We start from the raw sequence: 19,364 nt of genomic DNA, 5'->3' as shown, positions 1-19,364 counted from the left end.
AATAGGAACCCCCTGAAACCCGCTGCCACCTCCATAATGACCGGAGACAGCATTGCCTCGTCTCTAGACGCAAACCATGAGGTTGAGCGGGTCGAAAAGGCTCGCAAGAGAACCTTGGGGAATGTCCGCCTGCGTCATCACGAAACGGGTGAAATCATCCTGATTCCAACCCCATCATCGGATCCAAACGATCCGCTGAACTGGTGCGCCTCCTGTTGGACGCTGTCCAGGTGGAGCTAGCTAATCAATGTCAGGCCACAATGGTACAAATACTACATGGCGACGGGTTCGTATGACAGCCCCAGGACGGGGACAATATCCAGGACTGACAGAAACGAATAGTCATCTGCGTTGCCATGATGATGTGCAACTTCCTTGCCGCAGGTCCGTCCATCGCCATGGTCAGCATCACCATGGAATTCTTTCCGGGCGCTCATCCAGGGAGGAACCCCCGTCTCTTCGGTATGTCGGTGGCCAAGGTCGCCTACTTCTTCACGACGACGGCCCTTCTGCAGGGTGTAGGTAATTTCATCTGGGTCCCCATAGCAAACAAGTACGGACGGCGGTCGACCTACGTGTTTAGCTATGTGATATATTTCGTAAGTCGACATGGCTTGAAATGCAAGGCCGAGACTTGACGAATGTTACCAGGCCACGGCCCTCTGGCTCAGTTTCGAACACTCCTACGGTGCGTTCCTTGCCGGCCGCATCCTTATGGGCTTTGGAGCAGGCGCCGCTGAGACAGTTGGTATGTCGCCTTTGCAACCCTTTCCACGAAGCTGAGACTCAACCGGTCCTTGTGTAGCGCCCATCACGATTGCCGACATCTTTTTCCTTCATGAGCGTGGCACCGTCATGGCATTCTACAGTTCTTTCCTGGCCGTTGGCGCGGCCATTGGACTAGTGATCTCAGGGTCGGCCGTCCCCAAGTTGAGCGCTTACGGAAACGGAAGACTAACCAACGCCCCTTCGCACTCGCAGCTTAATCACCATCAATCATCACTGGAGAGTCATCTTTCTGGTCGCCTCCGCCTTGATCGGTCTCGTCCTACTAGTCGCCTTCTTCGCCTTCCCCGAGACAGCCTATATTCGGGAGGCCCCAAGAAGCGATGATGAATCCTCGGCACCTGAACCGTTATCCTCCTCTGAAAAAGCCGCCGCGGTGAGCAGCACCCGCGCCTCTGACGTTGAGCAAACCTCGCGCCCGGTGCCCGCCAAGATGACGTACCTACAGTCCCTCAAAATCTTCCACAAGACGCTCACAAACGAAAACCTCTTCAAGCTCGTCGTCCGCCCCTTCGGGCTGATCTGCCTTCCTCCGGTACTGTGGGCCGCTCTGGTCGAGGCGGCAACAATCGGCTTCCTCGTCGCCATGACGTCCAACGTCGAGGTCGCGTTCGAGGCCACCTACCACTTCAAGTCATGGCAGGTCGGGCTGTGCTTCATCTCGGCCGTCATAGGGTCTCTGATAGGCATCCCCGCTGGCGGCAAGTTCGGGGACCAGGTGGCCGACTGGTTCACGCAGCGCAACGGGGGGATCCGTGACCCGGAGATGCGCTTGCCGGCCATGATTCCGTGCCTGATCACGGCGCCGCTTGGGCTCATCTTGTTCGGCGTCGGGATTGAACACAAGCTGCACTGGATTTGCTCGACCATCGGGATTGGGCTGTGTACGTTTGCCCCTATTTTTTCTTCCCCTCTCTTTTCTTTATGGAACAATACATTAACTCCGTGTAAACTTGATAGTAAACTTTGCCATTGTCCAAGGCACCAACGTCGCTCTCGTTTACGTCATCGACGCTTACCGCCCCGTTGCGGGCGAGATAACACTCACTGTGATGGGTTTCAAGTCGCTCTTTGGCTTCCTCCTCTCCTTTTACACTAATACTTGGGTCGCGCAGTCGGGCTACCAGAACGCCTACGGAACTATGGCCGCCATCTCGGCCGCCGTGCTCCTGGGTTGGATTCCCCTGTACTTCTGGGGCAAGAAGATCCGCCACGTCACCTGGCAGTGGCCTGTTATTTCTTATATTCACTGGAGCGATGACCGCGAGGTGGGGGAATGATTCGCCGCTTGTTTGCGATTTTAGGATCCTCCGGGTTATATGTTGGGTTTTCCCGTTATGTTTCTCGATTCTAAAGCTATACTATCCGAGGCCTACCGCAGTGAGTACGATAAAGCCTATGTTCATGCTCTCAAACAATATTCCATCATTCCACTTGCCTTGGGTTTACCTGCCTCTACCATAATTATCACAGTCTGGGAGGCAAAAACTCCTTCCCCTCCTGGGCCCCAAATGCTTATGTGACGTAAAAGGGTACAATGAGAACACTATGTAGCATGACGAGGTAGCATTTCAACGTAGGCAAATTTCTTGTTTCTCCCGTTTGGCTCGTCTAGAATCTCGAGATCGCCTTAGCCCTACGGCTCGCTGGTTCCCTGAAAGTCGACGGTTGTACTCGGTAGCCCGGCCTCCTCCTCGTCGAGCTGCACGTTCTTAGCCAGCTTTGTCCTCTGTGAGGCCAACTTCTCGGCAGTGTCCTTGCCCTGGGCGGCTTCGATTTGCAACGCCAGCACCTGAAGCTGCAGCTTGAACACCTTATTCTTAATTTTGCCCCGCTGCAACGCCTGCCCCGCGGGGGTGTCCTTGCCCCCCGCGGCCTCGATAGCCTCGTTGAACCCGCCCGCCTTGGTTTCGGCGTTCTCGGCCGTCTTGCGCGCCGCCTTGATAATGGCCAGGTCTTCCTCGTCGACCGAAGCAAAGTCGGATTGGTCAATCTGGGGCTGCGGTGAGCAACTGGGACATGGATAGTGGTAAGAGTTTGCTGTGTGCATACGGGAAACTTGGCGTTGACCTCGGCGAAGGCGTTGCCGGCTACGCCATCAGAAACTTGGAAGTCTGAGTAATCTTGGACTGAGAGAACGCCTCTCCTAACCTTATGGTTGCCGTTGCTAGTTGGGAGGGCGAAGGAGGAGGCGAGGAGGGAAAAGATGACTGCAGCCTTGAAATACATCTTGGCTCGGGTCTAAGGGGCGTCGAGCGGTTCCAAAGGGGGAAACAAGAAGGGATGAAGCGAAAACAGCACAGCTGTTAGTCGGGTAATAAAAATGAGTTGAAGGGAAAACAAGATCGAAGCAAATGGAGGTGTGGGCGGAGGAACACAAACGATCCTCTGCGGGGGATGATTTGATCTTAAATAATTGTGGTGAACGACTCTGTTGTCTCTCACAAACACTTGCCTGGCGATGCAATCACGCCGATGTTCGTGAGGCTAGGCGGGCTCTGTCTCATCTGTTTCTAGAAACACACGATGTCTACTAGATGGGGGGTTTACCCCCTGAGCCAAACAAGGTAGGGTGGATCAGCGTTTACCAGCATGTTCAGTCCCCGGAACGCGCAGATCCAATGGGGATCTGGTGATCAGTCCGCAGTCAAGCGATGGAGTTGCAGCTGTCCCACGAGCTTGGTTGCCCCAGTCCGAAATAGGTAACCATGGCCAAGCGCGGTTTGGAAGGTGTCACATCAGGTCGTGCTCGCGATCTGATGTGCTTCACACCCCTGACCCCTGTCATGTTTTATTCCCGAACCTCGACCCATTGGAGCGGGCTCTCAGCTCCCATCCGAAACTGCATTGTCATAGTAGGGGATGTGCACGGAAGGAAGAGATGTGTAGGATGACTTTCAACTCTTGCTGTACGTGTACTGTACATGAAGAAGGCTTGCATCTCAGCGGCATTGGGTAAGGAAGAAGGGGTTTAAGTGAGTGAGGTAGTGACGGCGGTGAGGTGAGATTGAATTGCGAATTGGAGGCAGAGACCACTACCGTGCATTTCTGAAGCGTCAGACGGTATCGGCGCTGGATCTACTGTCCAAGGCTTCATTTTGGTACTGTTTACTGTAGTACAGTATGTACTGTACCTACGGCTTCCAGCCTCTGCACTGACACTGTGAGCGGCCCTGCAGCGTCACCTGACGGGTGATCCCCGCACGCACCAGGAACGCAAGGGCCGGGCGCGGGCCGATGCTAGACGCCTCCCGTCGTCACCGTTTAGTTATGAGAAGCCGCGGCCAGGTATGAAAGCCGATGCGAGCCACGAAGCTCTTCAACGCAGATATGCCGCCGGACTTTCCTCCCGCATGCCCCAAGAGTATGGCAAGCTTGGAGTTGTGCCGCAGCCATTGGTTCTGAGTGGAAGAAGCTAATCATCTAAACAAACGGTCAATTGCTTATCCAACCCGCCACCATGCCGTATCCTTCCACCTTCCCGCCGCTTGACATCCCTGATGGGATCGATCTCTGGTCCTTCCTCCTAGGACGCAGGTACAGAGACTTCCCTGTAACCAAGGAGATCTTGACATGCGCCGAAACCGGCCGCTCGTATAGCTGGGCCGATTTGCGCAGCGCGTCGATTGAGTTCGGCAAGGGTCTGAAAGCCCGCTGGGGCTGGAAGAAGGACCATGCCATGGCATTTTATACCCCCAATTCTATTGACGTGTGTTGACATGACATTCCCCCTTCTGGCTGAGAGAATGTCAAGTAACAAATCCTTCCGCAGACACCAATCCTCACCCTGGGCGTCCTCTGGGCAGGTGGCGTGGTCTCGCCCGCCAACCCACTCTATACGACCGACGAGCTCGCTTTCCAGCTTAAAGACTCGGGTGCCAAAGGCCTTGTCACCCAAGTCGCCTACCTCGAGACAGCCATCTCGGCAGCAGAGAAAGCGGGCCTCCCTTTCGACCGCATCATCCTCTTAGGCACCCAACGCGACCCCTCCGGCCGCTTCCGCCACTTCTCCAGCATCCGCAGCATTAGCTACACGGGGCGCTACGCCAAAGCAAAAATCCACCCCAAAAGGGACATCGCATTTCTTGTGTACAGCTCGGGCACGACGGGCCTGCCCAAGGGCGTCTGCCTCTCGCACTACAACATGGTGGCCAACGTGCTCCAGGCCGCCTACGTCGAGGGCAGCCAGTGGAGGCCTACAGGCGGGGCGGACGGCAAGGGGGACAAGCAGCTGGGCGTGCTACCGTTCTTCCACATATTCGGCCTGACCTGTAGCGTACTCATGTCCGTCTACTCGGGCTGGCAGCTCGTGGTGCTGGAGCGGTTCGACCTTGAGAAGGCCCTGCAGGCAATCGAGAAGTACCGGATTACGTTCACCTACGTTCCGCCGCCCGTTATTCTGGCGTTTGGGAAGCACCCCGCTGTGGATGGCTATGACTTGAGCTCGCTCAAGGTGCTGCACTCGGGTGCGGCGCCCCTGACGAAGGAACTCACCGAGGCGGTGTGGAATCGGCTGAAGATGCCGGTCAAGCAGGGTTTCGGTCTGTCCGAGACGAGCGCCGTGGTGTGTTGCCAGGTGGTGGACGAGTGGGCGAAGTTTATGGGGTCGGTTGGGAAACTTATGCCGAATATGGAGGCCAGGATTGTGGGCGACGACGGGAAGGATGTCCCAGAGGGCGAGGTACTGGTTTTTCTTTTCCTTTCTTTTTTTTCCTGTTTTCTTCCCATCCTGCTGACATTGCATCCCGTAGCCCGGCGAGCTGTGGTTGAAAGGCCCCAACGTCTTCCCAGGCTATTTCAAAAACCCCGAGCGTACCAAAGAGGCCTTCTCCCGCGATGGCTTCTTCAAGACAGGCGATGTCTTCCGCCGCGATAAGCACGGGAACTTTTACTGCGTGGACCGGCTCAAGGAGCTGATTAAGTACAGTAAGTCCAGTATTCAACCTCGTATGAGTGAGACTCGTTGACCGGAGTTGCCGCCAGACGGCTACCCCGTTCCGCCGGCCGAGTTAGAGGGCATCCTTGTAGGCCACAAAGAGGTCGCCGATGCCTGCGTGATCGGTGTTGACGAACCAACTCACGCAACCGAGGTGCCGCGGGCATACGTAGTCCTCCGTGAGGGTATCGAAGCCAGCGACGCCAAGGCGCAGGAGCTCGCAGAGTGGGTGGCCACACAAGTGGCACCTCATAAGAAGCTGCGCGGCGGCATACGCTTCGTGGACCAGATTCCTAAGTCGCCTAGCGGCAAGGTCCTCAGAAGGGTGATGAGAGAGCAGGCCAAGAAGGAACAGCGGGCATTGGGAGCAAAGTTGTAGCTGTCTTAGCCCTGGACTCCCCTAGGGATCATTAAGAACGCGACAATAGTGTTGTCGTGATATACATAATCTAGTCCGAGATCTACCCAACGTAATGTACACCCTCCGTCTAGCGTCATGTGTAAGTACATAATACCCCCATCGTACACAAGTACAACAGAATCCCATCTTACATACCCCGCGCCTCCCTCCTTCTTTCATCTCAACCCATCCTTTCCGCCTCCTCCATCAACTTCTCCACACTAAATCTCCCATCCCCCTTCCCAAACCACTCCAGCAACCTCCTCCTCTCCTCCGCCCTCTCCTTGGCCTTCTCATCGCCGACCCCATCCCACCCCCCGTAAAACCGCTGCAGGCACATGACCAACCACCTCGCGTCGTCCACCTTGACCCCGCGGTCCTCCACCACGCTCCCCTGCATCAGGACCACGCCCTTGGACTCGGCCAGGTCCGCGTAGTGGGTCACGGTCGTGTGGGGCGCCGCGAACTCGCCGCGGGCCTTGTACTCGGCCAGTTGGGTGAAGAGCACGGTGCTGCTGCGCGAGGCCGGGTCCCAGGTCCACTGGAGGAAGTGCATCTCGGCGCCCTGCGCGGGGTGGGGCACCGGCAACACGAACTGCGGGTGCCGCCGCGCGGCGGCCTCCATGGCGGCGAACGTGTCGCGCGGGATGACGGCGCAGAGCGAGTTGGCCTGCGCGGCGTGCCGGAGGCGCCAGATGGCCGTCAGTTCCTTGACGGGGAGCGCGGCGGCCTTGGCGAGGTCGAGGATCGACGAGAGCGGCTTGGTTCCTGATGACCCTGGCGAGGGGGGTTTGGAGGGGGTCGGTTTTGGAGGGGAGGAGAAGGAAGAGGAGGAGGTTGCTGGTGATGATGATGATGATGATGATGATAGCGATGTCGGTTGTTCAGGTGATGGAGGGGGTGAAGGAGGAACAACCGCGTCGGCCTGCTTGCGCAGCGTCTGAATCTTGTCGGCGTAAGCGGCCTTTAGCGAGTCGATGTCGGCGTGGCCCTCCTCGCGGGCTTTCCGGTCGAGCTTGTCGCGGTACTTTTCCAGCACGTTGCGCGGCTGTTGTGTCGTCGCGAGGAAGCGCACGTCGTGCACCTGCGCCCAGCGCCGCTGATTCGAGGCACGCAGAGCGCGCGTCTGGCAGCTCAGGAGGTGCCGCAACACCGGCGCTCGTGCCGCAGCCATTTTCTCTTTGCGAGGGGGGCGGTGACGGTGTTTGGCCTGGGCGTGCAGGAGGAAACTGTCAAAATTGTGAAACTGCAAATCGGATCTCGAGAAAACCGAATTGACGTCAGCCTGGGACTTTTCTACCCCTAACCCTGAGGAGCAGGTTGGGGTATCACAACCCATTGGTCGCGACTAACGACATGATAGGCGCAAAGTAATTAAATCCCTTCTCAGACACCCAGATAAACTACAAGTTTGAACTCCGGGTCTTTGAGAACCGGCCCGGAATCGCTAGTAACGGCCGTGATTCCCCGGGTGTGAACGGCTCCTCCCGCCCCGGCCAAGATGCGGGGAACCTTGCCCGTCTCACTAGACCTCACCCCAGCCGGGGATGCCCAACCGGCTCTAGACGGTCCTGCAAGCCGTGCCTCGCTCCTCGGTCGGGGTGACACGAGAGCAAATGCCGTCCCACCCAATACACTCCCCCGCTTTCAAGACCTTTTAAAAGGCAACCCACCCCCAATGGGTGCAGCGCATTGGCAGTTTTCCCGCGACCTCACGGCCTCCCGGGCTTCGGGATGGATCGTTCTAAGCCAACCTCTCTATTTACCACACTGTTTTACAAGCTAGTCTGCTAAATACGACAAAAATGCTGAAGAAGCCATGTAATACAGCGGATAGATCGCCCCATCCGCACTGGCCTGTGCAACACAGACACGTCTAATGTCCGGGGATTCTAGGAGCCCCAACGAAGCCGATCCTCGGTCCAATCAATTACCGCCCCAATCCTTCTCAGATGACGTCCTTCTTTAGCTCGCAACCTCTATCCTGTGCTGACAGGGCTACAACGGCCCAGCAACATCTAGCCCTGTTTCCCTCGACTAGACCCCTGTCCCCTCGGTGCATCATTTACTGGCTGGGCTTGAACACCCACCTCTCGGTGCCCTCGGGGAACGGCACGCCGAGCTCAAAGAGTTTGACGATGACGGCTGAGAAATCCTTGAAGAAGAGGTCGTTGTCGGCGGCGTACTTCTCAACCCAGTACCTGAACTTCTTGTCCTGGATGAGCGACATATCGGCCGGAAGCATCATGAGGGATTTGGTCTTCTTGTCCTCGTACTGTTCTGTTGTCAGCACCAGTTTTCGCACTGGTGCTGGGATCGACCAGGGCAAACTCACCTGCTTAGGGCCGTTCCACTTCTTCCATTGCCACTTCTCGTCAAGCAGAAGCTTGTAGAAGTCGTTGGTCAGGACAGTCGGGGAGAAAGTCCAGGGTCCATCGAAACCGGAGCGGTCGGCGTGGGCGCGGCCGAGGGCGTGAGCACCAGTCAGAGCAACGATTTCTTGGTCATTGAAGCCCATGCGGTAGAAGATGTTTCGGAGGTGGTCCTGGCCTTGGGAAGCGTCGGGAAGGCGGCCATCGGGAGTGCAGGCGGCAACGTCCTTGTCCTGCCGCCCGGGTCTATAGGGGATCTGCGGACCAAGCATCTCCTGGATGGCGCAGACGCCACCGAGGATCCAGAGATCAGAGTAAGTGATCCAAGGGAACTTGGCTATGTTTTGCAAACTGTTAGTCATCCATGCCGTCACTCTAATCGGGTGACGGGCAAACACTCACCCTTCACAGGCTCCAGGAAGTCGCGGGCAGCCTTCAGACCAGCATTGGCGCCGTGGTCGCTCTCGGGCGCGAAGCGCATGGTAGCGCCGTTGCTGCCACCGGTGCCGGTCTCCTTGTCATAAGTACCGCTGGCGTGCCAAGCTAGGCGCAGCAGCACGGGGCCGTAGCTGCCGTCGTCATACTCGTCGTTCTCCTCGAGACGGTTGGCGATTTCGTTGTACACGGCCTGATAGTCCTCGAATTTGGGGGTGAAGACCTTGGGCGTGGCAGAAGTCGAACCGTTGGTGTAGAACCAGTAGCCACCGGCTGCGAATATACCACCAGCGGCGGTCCACAGCCAAGCCGAGCTGCCGCCCTTCGCGGGACCCTCGGAAGAGTAGAAGCGGCGGCCGCCCTGGCGGAAAGCGAGACGCGGTGCGGCGGCGAAAGCTGGCCGGGTCGAGGTGCGCAGAGCGCGGGTGAAAGTGCGGGTTGCGGACGCCATCTGGGAAGTTATGGAATACGCCGGTCAGAATCAGAACGTGCGTGCGGTGGGGGAGGGGATTATGGCGCGGTTTGCGATTGCCAGCTGGCTGGTTGTGATGTGGAAGGAAATTGGTCGCAGGAAGGCTCACCTTGAGAGGGGTATCAAAAGAGAGAGGTTTGACGGGCAGAAAGAAAGAACGAAAGAAAGAGGTAACTGATGACAAGAAAAGGCGTGGACGGAGAGAGGATGTGTCATCAAAAGGGAGCGCGGGACGCAAACTCGGCTGTTGCCAATGGAACGAGTGGAATCAAATCGAAAAAAACGTTATAGGTGATTCATGAGTGGTCAAGCCACCAACGGAGAAACCCACCTGTGGGTCGTTTGGGAGTGTGAAAGGGGGCAAGGGTCTCTTGCCTCGCTCGAACTTTTTTCTAGAAAGTCGCGTTATCAAAGGGGACGCAGGAACAAAACGTGGGGGTCCGGGTGAGCAACGCCGAAAGTTGGTGACGGAACCGACAGCTTCTCCGAGCAAAGCCGAGCAAAGGCAGAGTAGCCTAGATTCCGGAATCGGGAGCTGACGGCGGAATTGATGGGCCTTCAACCCCTTGGATCCTGGACTTAGTCTCGGAGCAGAATCCGAGCCAATTCCGCTCCTTCACGCAATGCCAAGGACTCTCAGTTACTAACATTTACTTATTGGCCGTCAGCAGCAACTTCATGATATGTCAGCATCGCTTGTGGAAACTCGCCCGGAGCCGCACCCGAAATCACGCCACCGCCGAAACGCCGAGGCAACCTACCGGCCCTCGAGTGGCAAATCCGGACGTATGTGCGCCAGTCAGCCTCAACAACAATATGCTACCGATTACCCAAGGATGCTTTGAAGGAATGACAATCTCGATCAGAGGGTTGGAATCACAACACAGTTTCCGTATCATAAACAATGATATGTCACATGGATGGATTCTCGGCAAATATTCATTATCATAGATCCCTGTATTCTCAAGACAACTATAAAACATTATCGAGCTGCCGGGCTCAACCGTCACCTCCTAGTCTTCCCTCCAATTCGAGTCAAACGAACGGCATGCCAGCTACGCTATCTCTGAAAGCCACCAATTCCTTTCACCAAGAAAGGCGTGTGTACCTGCCAATTTCTCAAAACCAAAGCGACGCCAACGACACCGCCGGCGAAACATCTCTGCTTATTCCATACCATTATGATACAAGTTTATGGCTGTATGCCCGGGTTCTCCGTTTAATCGAAGTTGGCGGGTCCCTGGGCATTCGGGTCCGGGTCCATGTGCAGTTCGTAGTAGTTGTAGAACCGTCTTTCAGCCTTGAGACGCGTCGCGTCGTCCAGTTCAGCAAAGCCGGCGTTCTCCTTGCTTTGCTTCGCCTTGGTGATGAGGGAGACGGATTGAGGACTGCATTGACTGTCAGCACCGTGCCTTGCCGGATCAACAATTCAGCAATTGCAATGAGCTTACCCAAACAGCTCTCGGTCAACGAGCAGGAACTCCTTCATGGCCTGTTTGCCTCCACGCTGCTGCAGGTAGTTCAAGTAGACTCGACCCAACTCCTGCTTAACGCCCGCCGAGAGACGGCTCTTGGTACACATTTCTGTAAAGACGGCCTTGACCCGCTCCGCATGCTGATTCTCCAGCTCCGTGTTGGTCGGTTGTTCGAGCTCAAACTCGAGCCACTTCTGCCAGAAGTGGCGGCTGTCGGCGTACCACTCGACGTTTTTGACGAAAGCAGTACGGGCCTCGTCAACTGAGCCCTTGACTTTCCACAGCAGGAATGCCCATTCCGTGACTAGCGCGGCCTTGGTGAATATGTCCACCGTGGGCGAATCGATCTGCGCCTTATACACCTCGATTGCCGCATCTAGACCGCTCTGGCGTCGCTGCAAGTTGGCCCATGAGACGATCGCCTCAACACAGTCCGGCAGCTTCATGAGAATCGCAGCATGGATGTCGCGGGCAACATCGACACGGCCACACATTTCCTCAAAATGAGCAAACTGGAGCCGGATGCCCGGCCTGCTGATGGGGACAAACAGCGTGCTTGCGCGCAGGTAGATGTTGCGCACCTCTTCCTCTTTGTTGTCCTGTGCTGCCATCCAGCGAGCATACCGGAACCAGAACTCGTCGTAGAGAGAGCAGGTTACCAGGCAGCGCTCGTACAGGAAGACAATCCGCTGGTAATTGCCTTCCGACTCTTCAAAGTCGAGGTACTTGCGCCAGTTGATTAGCTGGTGATGCTCCAGCTCTGTGACGTGGAAATATGGCCGCTTGACCTCTGCCTCATATGTCCACCGCTTGTTGGTCTCGGTTTGTGTGTTCTGGAAGACCTGGTAGAAAGACGCATCGATCTTTGCCCGGATGTCCCGCTCAACCTCCAGCTCTGTTTTCTGCATGCCGAATTGGACAGCCTCCGCCTCGACCTCAGCACGGTATCGAGCCAACGTGTCGGCCGAGACGAGCTCGAGGAGGGGTCGAGTGTGCGAAAGCTGCCGGAAGCGCTCAAAATATCGAGCATATTGGTGCATGGGGATGTGGATGACACGGTTAAGGATGGCAAAAATCTTATCTTGAGCCTCCTGTCGGGTTTCGTACTCGAGATACTTGTCCCAGAAGGGATGGGAGAGGAAGTCTAGGCCGATATGGGAAGCAGCGCGCTCGAACAATCTGGAAGCGGGGTCAGCAGCGAGCAGAGGGTGACGGGGTGGGAACGGGGTGGGTTTGGAAGGGTATGTAAATACAAGAGGGGACTTGGTGTAAGCGATGCGTTCCGTCCAGAGCAACCAAACTACATCTCCGGGGCACGTGCGAACGGGGAACGAAGAAGGCTAGCGAACGAAATGTGGTCCGCCGAGCACAGCAGGGCCTGGTTAGATATTGTGAGAGAACGGTCCCAGCAAAGGGTGGCGGCTGCCTTTGGTGTTTCTCACCATGTCCCATACGGTCGGAGGTCTGAGGGTGCTTCTCTCGGGTCGACAGACGGCCTGGAGAGGCCTCGCAGAATTGCTGCGGGTGAGGAGTTTATGGGGAAGGGAATGAAACTGTCCGTCTATACTTACTCTCTCACAAGGTGTGGAGTGTGAGTGGTTTCCATTTTGAAGGAGCAGTACTCGGTCCAGAGGTCGACCGAGTTGGTGATACTGGCGCAGCCTCTTTCATAGACCTGATGACCGCGTCAGTCCCTATTCAGCGCGACGAAGTGGAGATGAGTAAAGCATACCATCTCAGCCGACTCAGGGCCGGAAATGTTAAACTCGAGGTCGGCATACTTCTTCCAATACCCGAAGAGCAACGGGAATTTGAGGAGGAACCGATCGTAGGAATCACGGAGCGTCGCCAACGCCTGAGGGCTCGAGTTGCGATTGAGGCCGCCCTCAAGGCCCTCGCAAGCCCTGATCAATTTCTCCCAGTTCTCGAAATTGTCGGGATCGGCTTCCTGCGGATGCACGATGCTGTGTAAGTGATGGGCTCTAATGCAGGCATTGGCTCGGAGCAGTCCCGGCGCATGCCACGGTGAAGGTCTCGGCAACTCACAACTTCCGCATTGAGCCGCTTGATCTCAGCGTTCTCCTCATCAGAGCCTCCAAAATTGGCGAAGTCGCCCATGGTCGCGAGCGCAAGGCTGGCAAGGCTCAAATCGTCTTTGGTACGAATACACAGTCCACGAACGGGCTGTATCGAAGATGTGGGTGCCTCTGCGCAATGCAGTTATCTACAGTGCTGATCTTCAGAGGCGATGGTATGCCTAGGCGACGATTCTCGGCGACGGTTCTCGGTGATGTGCTGGAAAGAATGAAGGGGTTGGAGATAAACTGGGGGAGGTTCAAAAAAGCAGCTGCCCAGGCCGACGGAGGGCCCACTTCTGCTGCGCGTCGGTCAAAGTGGCCAGTCCGGACAAAGTGGGGCTCTTAGATAATCACCAGCAGAACATTTAACCAACTTTTCCTTCCATCTTGCCCTCTCTTCCTTCTTTCTTTCATCAGGCTGGTGATGATTGAATCAATAAACAAACTATGATAGGAAGAGGCTGATTTCTCCTTATTCGGAGAGCATGATCTCAAACATTGATAAACGAATCTGAAGCCACTCACACGCAACCGTGCATCATTGTTTTATTCTCCTCCCTGTTTCGTTTCTAGCCACTCAAATTCTTTATGTTTAGCACATCTCTTTTCATGCTCACAGACTCTGCTCTTCACAAACCCTTTTCTAGTTGGATGCAGCATCGATAATTACTGGTACACCATGGCCACGCTTTGGGACACACGGGGCCGTAGTTCTTTCTTCGATTACTGTCGGACGAGGAGAGTTGAAAGACTTTTGCGATGACGTTTCGTTATACGCTCGAGTGACAGACATGGTGCTTGTAGGAAGTAAATATCCCATAATAAAGAAAAGAACGGAGAAGTGCGAATCTGCCGCTCTGATATCAAGGAAGGCAGAGTTCGGGCTTCCTCTGAGGTGACAAGTCTGATCCAGCTGTTCCCCACTCATGGGCTGTGTGGTAAGGCAATTGAAGCCCCACGTTCCAGGCTGAACAAGGCGCAGCTGGAAGTGCCCCAGCCCAGAACAAGGACGTCAGGCTGGCCACCTTTCCGCTTTTGCAAGAGCCCCTCGGCCTCGATCCGACCTGAGATCGATCGAGTTTCATACAACCTAATCATCACAGATCGGTCTTACGTCTCGCAGCTCGGCATAGAATTGGCCAGGCCTCGTCTTTTGCAAGGGCCGCCATGAGCTTTCCAATCGGCATCGCCATTAGTTGCTCGCATCACACCGCTGTCCTCTTTGTCAACGAAGCTCGCCGGAGCCATGGACTACAATTACAACGCCCCATCGTCAGCCTTGTGGCCTGGCCAGCCGCCGTCTCCTGAGAAATCGAGCCAGATCCTTATCCGCGAATATCCTCATCGGGCCATTGCAATTGCCTCCAACTCGCACGTCCTAATATTACGCCACAGTAATACAGCCAACGACACCATCGCCAATGGTTCCCTTACCTCTCCATCGCCCGCGCGTTCCCGCTCCCACGCCACCGACAATACCGCGTCCAAGTGCATGGTCGAATTTTCCCCCACGTCGAACGGATTGCTCGCCGACTACCGCCCGCTCACACCGCGACCCATCTACGGGACTCTCGGGCTTATTTCCATCGGGCGCGACGTCTTTCTATGTGTCATCACGCAGGCTTCTCGAGTTGCAACGCTCCGCCCGGGAGAGACGGTAGAGAAGATAGAAGCCGTGCAGTTTTTCTGTCTCAACTCGGCTGAGTATGACGACGTCGTTGTTGATCCCTACGATTTTGACTCAGACGCTGCGTCGGTCTACGGCCAAGGCGTTGGGCGGAGAGATATACCAGTGGAACATCCTTGCCAGGAGCTGCAGAAGTTACTTGGGAATGGGACCTTTTATTATAGTACCGACTTTGATGTTACGAACCGCATGCAAGATAGGTAAAGAGACTAGAGGCCCCCTCACGGCTCGTGTTGCACGGAACGCTAACAATATCTAGGCCGGCCGATGCTGCGGAGTTCGATATAGATAACTTTGACGACTCTTTCTTATGGAATTCATACATGATCCGTCCGCTTGTCCAGTTTCGGACCCGCCTGCAGAAGCAAGAGCGGGAGGCGCTGGACGCCTCGAGGATATTGACTTCTGCGATCCGCGGCTTCTGTAGGAGCTGGGCCATTCCGCAGTCATCGGCACCCCTGAGCTCTGCAAAGACCGGGCCTCCCTCGTACCTAACAGTCATTTCCCGCCTGTCATGCAGAAGAGCTGGCACGAGATTTAACTCGCGGGGCATTGACGACGATGGCAATGTAGCCAACTTTGTGGAGACAGAGACGACATATTGGAGCCCCTCAGGGGTGGTCTTCTCGTACGCTCAAGTTCGGGGTTCGGTGCCCGTTTTCTGGGAGCAGACTGCAGGGCTCCTACCAAATCAGCAAAAGATCACCATCACACGGTCTGCCGATGGTGCACAGCCAGCATTTGATAAGCATTTCTCCGAGTTGGAGCAAGCATATGGCGCAGTGCATGTCGTCAATCTTCTCAGCGCTACCAAGCCGGGAGAGTATGAACTCACTAATCTCTATCGGCTGGGCATCCAAAATTGCCCTCTTAGCCGGCCAGGGGGGGATCAGTCTCGAGACCATGCATTGCTGAGGGACACAGAGTATGACTTTCATGCGGAGACAAAGGGGCCGCAGGGCTATGTGGCTGCTAACGAGATTCGCCGATACATCGAAGATTCGGCTGACGGATTTGCGTACTACCTTGCCCAGGAGTCAGACGATGCAGGGCAAGCAAATGGAGGCCCGAATGCTCACAAACAGCGACGCTATGTTGTGGTTCTGCAGCAAGAGGGTGTTTTCAGGACAAATTGTCTTGACTGCCTGGATAGGACAAACCTAATTCAGACAATCATCTCACAAATGGCTGTTGAAGCTTTCCTCGGCCACAGAGGGGAGAGGGCACTCTCTGACTTTTGGTCTCGGCATGCTAATCTTTGGGCTGACAATGGCGATTCTCTGTCTAAGATTTATGCTGGCACTGGCGCGTTGAAGTCCTCCTTCACCCGCACGGGCAAGATGTCACTCGCAGGAGCAATCGCCGACGTGCGCAAGTCAGCTACCAGGTTATATTATAACAACTTCGCCGACAAAGCGCGGCAGAACACTATCGATACTCTTCTTGGGAGACTGGTTGGTCAGGCGCCGGTCATACTCTTTGACCCTATTAGTGATTATGTTGCTGGAGAGTTGCAAAGGCGGAGCAACGAATTCTCCTCAACCGAAAAGATCCACATGTAAGTTTCGCAGGTCACGATACCGACTGGTGAATGCTAACATGCAACAGCCTCGTCGGGACATTCAATCTCAATGGGAGGACCGATGGCATCGACAAAGATTTGTCTGCATGGCTATGGCCCCCTGAGTTGGGATCTGTGCAGCCAGAAATTATCGCCATCGGATTCCAGGAAATTGTGGAACTCAATCCGCAGCAGATCATGAACAGCGATCCCACAAGGAAACAACTCTGGGAGCGTGCGATCAAGAAGACGCTGGATAGGCACTACAGTAAAGAAGATGACGAGAAGTACATCTTGTTGCGGAGCGGGCAGCTTGTTGGGGCCGCGTTGTGCATATTTGTCAAAGCATCCGTCCTCCACAACATCAAGAACGTCGAAGGCAGCGTAAAGAAAACCGGGATGTCGGGGATGGCCGGCAACAAAGGGGCAGTTGCGATCAGGCTTGACTATGCAAATACGCCTATCTGCTTCGTCACCGCGCACTTGGCAGCCGGATTCGCCAACTACGATGAGAGAAACAGAGACTATGCTACTATCGACCAAGGTCTCTGGTTCCAGAGGAATAGAGGCATAGGCGATCACGGTACGTTATCTCGGCACAAAATGCGTGTGATGCTTAGGCTGACGATTCCCAGACTCGGTCATCTGGTTTGGCGATTTCAACTATCGGATTGGGCTTGGTCTAGAGACGGCCAAGGAGCTCGTTAAGCGGCGCGACCTCGAGCGATTATTCGAGAATGACCAGCTGAACTTGCAAATGGTGGCTGGCCTTGCCTTCCGGTTCTATTCAGAGGCTCGCATCACGTTCATGCCGACGTACAAATTTGACATTGGCACCGACGAATATGACAGCTCGTGAGTAGTTCGCTTGGAGCTGAATGCGCACATCTGACAAAGATTTAGTGAGAAAGCACGCATCCCAGCTTGGACAGATCGCATTCTCCGCAAAGGGACAAACCTCCGCCAACTAGCCTACAATTCTGCACCGCTGCGCTTCTCTGATCATAGGCCAGTCTACGCCATCTTCGAATGCACTGTCAACATCGTGAATGAGAAGCTTCGAGACAAGATCAGCCGAGAGGTCTATGAGCGACGCAAACGTGAGGTTGGAGGGGATACGGCAAATCTGGCCGTGGACGAGTCCGACGATGAGGATCTCATCGGCTACGATGCCATCGAGCCCGGGCTACCACCAGCCAGTTCCGACCGTCAGAAATGGTGGCTAGAAAATGGCAAGATGGCCCGCTCAGCTATCAGCCCACCCAAACCGGATAATCCGGCATACCAAACGATACTCAACCCGAAGCGGCCAGCCAACCCCCATGTGCCGACTGAGGAGCCGGACTGGGTCAGTGTCCCGAGATCCGAATCACGTCTCTCGTCCTTCTCCAGCATGTCTACATCACCCTATGAACATGTGAACCACTCCATGCTGCTTTCTTCTTCAGCATCGAGCTCGGGGCCTAGAAAGCTCCCACCTCCATATGACCCGTCAGCCCTTCCTGCTAAGGTCGGGAGGCTACAGATCGGTGAAGACAAGAAGGGTTTCCAGGATGGAGCACCTCCTCCTCCGCCTCCCCCGCGGAGACAGACCAGCATGGGCCTGGTGCCGGCGGCCAATACCCCAGTGAACTCAAAGCGGAAACCAGTAAACAAGGTTACACCTACTCCTCCTGTTGGACCGAAACCAGTGGGGTCTCAACAACAGGCGGGGAAACACAAGGCTCCACCACCAGTAGCGAAGAAGCCGGCTCATCTTACCGCCCCTACCTCGCCGGCAAACAGCGCGACGGCAAGTTTCGTATCGGACAGAACGGTCATGCAAGGGCCGCCCGGTGCATCGCTGCCGGACTTGCCCCGCCGCTCGACGTCTAGTATACATGGTTCATTCTCCACTCTTGACGGCAGTCGTTCCTCATCCCCGGCGAAGAACGGGTTCGCAAGGGAGGAGCCTCTACCGCCGCAGCCGCCCCGGCGGACAAACACCAGCGCCGGCGTCATGTCGCAGACCCGGATGGCAGCAGCCGGTGGGATACCCCTCGTGGGACTAGCATCGCAGGAGCGGAAACCACATCTTCCGGTTCGAAAGCCAACCGCACCAGTCCCTGCGGCGGCACAGAAGCAGGCGCCACCTCCACCTGCCCCGCGGAAGACAACGCCGGTGGTTGATCTGCTCGGGGACGACGGAGCTGCGGAAATGGGCGGATGGGAGGCTTTGAAGCCTACTTGAAGTGGGAGGGTATCAAACGTTTAACTGTGCTCTTGGCTCGCTGGATGTTTGGTAGAACAGGAGTCCTTCGGGACTGTTACATGTTGCTGTGGCCTTATTTGGGGGGAGTGGGGGGATAAACATGAATAGCAGAGGCAGGGCTAATTTGTGATTCTGGATACCTGAGGGTGGCAGCGGGCTGAATACCGAATAGATGGTTACCGAGTGGATGGGAACGGGAACGGAACGGGACCAGGACCTGGATCGGGGCTCAAAGTGAGATCGAAAGCCGCACTTGCGTCAGCTTGGCATGTGACCCTGCGCCGTGCTGCTCTACGATCGTTGCAAAAAAAGGGTCAAAGTTGAGATGAATCAACTCGACGTGCTCCTTCGTGGAAATGGTTGGGCCAATACCTACGTGGCGTGCAACACATCTACGATCTATCCTCAATCCATCTTCGGCTTGCGCATAGCTAGCTTCAACGCAGACGACGGTTGTTCGGTAGGCGTAAGCGTTCTTGGTCTGAAGACGCCGAGATAGGTCCATCGGGAAAAGCTGAGGGCCGAAACGTTGATAAGGTACCCGTTGTAAGGTAATCTGTATCGAATCTGTTTCCCACGCGGCAATCAAATGAAAATTACGTCATTATACATGCAGCGCCGTGCAGTTGACACGTTTTGTTGGGGGTCGCCTGCGGCCGCACCGCCCTGGCGCTCTAGCGAGTGTCCACTCACCCGCTGGGGCGAGGATCGACCGGCCTGTCCCGACACGGTAAAAATTTGTACGACAACGAAATGGCATTGAATCCTAGCAGTTAGACGCCTTGTTTGGCTCCTTGTTTTTCGGTTGCTCTCCTACCCCTCGCAGATCCGACCGACACAACTGCAAGGGACTTTCTAGTGCACAAGAGCCATCCCCGTACTATTTACGAAGCGCAGCCGACCCGGCGGCG

The 19,364-nt window shown here is 55.7% G+C and overlaps 7 protein-coding genes across 7 annotated transcripts; 3 read left to right on the top strand and 4 right to left on the bottom strand.

Annotated features, from left to right (window-relative positions):
* Positions 1-36: 36 nt before the first annotated feature.
* On the top strand, positions 37-2,066 carry MFIFM68171_00603 (Major facilitator superfamily (MFS) profile domain-containing protein; the record flags this gene model as incomplete). Its single annotated transcript, XM_071056025.1, has 7 exons — positions 37-203; positions 255-286; positions 343-599; positions 652-748; positions 806-914; positions 982-1,670; positions 1,747-2,066. The coding sequence occupies 7 exons, from the start codon at positions 37-39 to the stop codon at positions 2,064-2,066; spliced, it is 1,671 nt and encodes a 556-aa protein (XP_070912126.1).
* A 356-nt stretch (positions 2,067-2,422) lies between these two features.
* On the bottom strand, positions 2,423-3,015 carry MFIFM68171_00602 (Small secreted protein; the record flags this gene model as incomplete). Its single annotated transcript, XM_071056024.1, has 2 exons — positions 2,423-2,785; positions 2,839-3,015. The coding sequence occupies 2 exons, from the start codon at positions 3,013-3,015 to the stop codon at positions 2,423-2,425; spliced, it is 540 nt and encodes a 179-aa protein (XP_070912125.1).
* Positions 3,016-4,246: 1,231 nt separating this feature from the next.
* MFIFM68171_00601 (4-coumarate-CoA ligase) lies at positions 4,247-6,101 on the top strand (the record flags this gene model as incomplete). Its single annotated transcript, XM_071056023.1, has 4 exons — positions 4,247-4,495; positions 4,559-5,467; positions 5,538-5,712; positions 5,770-6,101. The coding sequence occupies 4 exons, from the start codon at positions 4,247-4,249 to the stop codon at positions 6,099-6,101; spliced, it is 1,665 nt and encodes a 554-aa protein (XP_070912124.1).
* A 202-nt stretch (positions 6,102-6,303) lies between these two features.
* Positions 6,304-7,296, bottom strand: MFIFM68171_00600 (ATP11 protein-domain-containing protein; the record flags this gene model as incomplete). Its single annotated transcript, XM_071056022.1, has 1 exon — positions 6,304-7,296. The coding sequence occupies one exon, from the start codon at positions 7,294-7,296 to the stop codon at positions 6,304-6,306; it is 993 nt and encodes a 330-aa protein (XP_070912123.1).
* An 891-nt stretch (positions 7,297-8,187) lies between these two features.
* Positions 8,188-9,380, bottom strand: CCP1 (heme peroxidase; the record flags this gene model as incomplete). Its single annotated transcript, XM_071056021.1, has 3 exons — positions 8,188-8,397; positions 8,458-8,831; positions 8,897-9,380. The coding sequence occupies 3 exons, from the start codon at positions 9,378-9,380 to the stop codon at positions 8,188-8,190; spliced, it is 1,068 nt and encodes a 355-aa protein (XP_070912122.1).
* A 1,240-nt stretch (positions 9,381-10,620) lies between these two features.
* MFIFM68171_00598 (Pre-mRNA-processing factor 39) lies at positions 10,621-12,994 on the bottom strand (the record flags this gene model as incomplete). Its single annotated transcript, XM_071056020.1, has 5 exons — positions 10,621-10,789; positions 10,853-12,055; positions 12,448-12,551; positions 12,609-12,824; positions 12,923-12,994. 5 exons carry the CDS (start codon positions 12,992-12,994, stop codon positions 10,621-10,623), a joined length of 1,764 nt encoding a protein of 587 aa, XP_070912121.1.
* A 1,206-nt stretch (positions 12,995-14,200) lies between these two features.
* syj1 (Inositol-1,4,5-trisphosphate 5-phosphatase 1) lies at positions 14,201-18,432 on the top strand (the record flags this gene model as incomplete). Its single annotated transcript, XM_071056019.1, has 5 exons — positions 14,201-14,841; positions 14,901-16,199; positions 16,250-16,785; positions 16,838-17,057; positions 17,106-18,432. The coding sequence occupies 5 exons, from the start codon at positions 14,201-14,203 to the stop codon at positions 18,430-18,432; spliced, it is 4,023 nt and encodes a 1,340-aa protein (XP_070912120.1).
* Between the last annotated feature and the right edge of the window lie 932 nt (positions 18,433-19,364).

The sequence above is a fragment of the Madurella fahalii genome (assembly GCF_045866475.1).
Source record: "Madurella fahalii IFM 68171 DNA, scaffold_1, whole genome shotgun sequence".
Lineage (NCBI taxonomy): Eukaryota > Fungi > Ascomycota > Sordariomycetes > Sordariales > Madurella > Madurella fahalii.
Note: the sequence above shows the minus strand (reverse complement) of the source record. Positions and strands in the feature narration are given on the sequence as shown.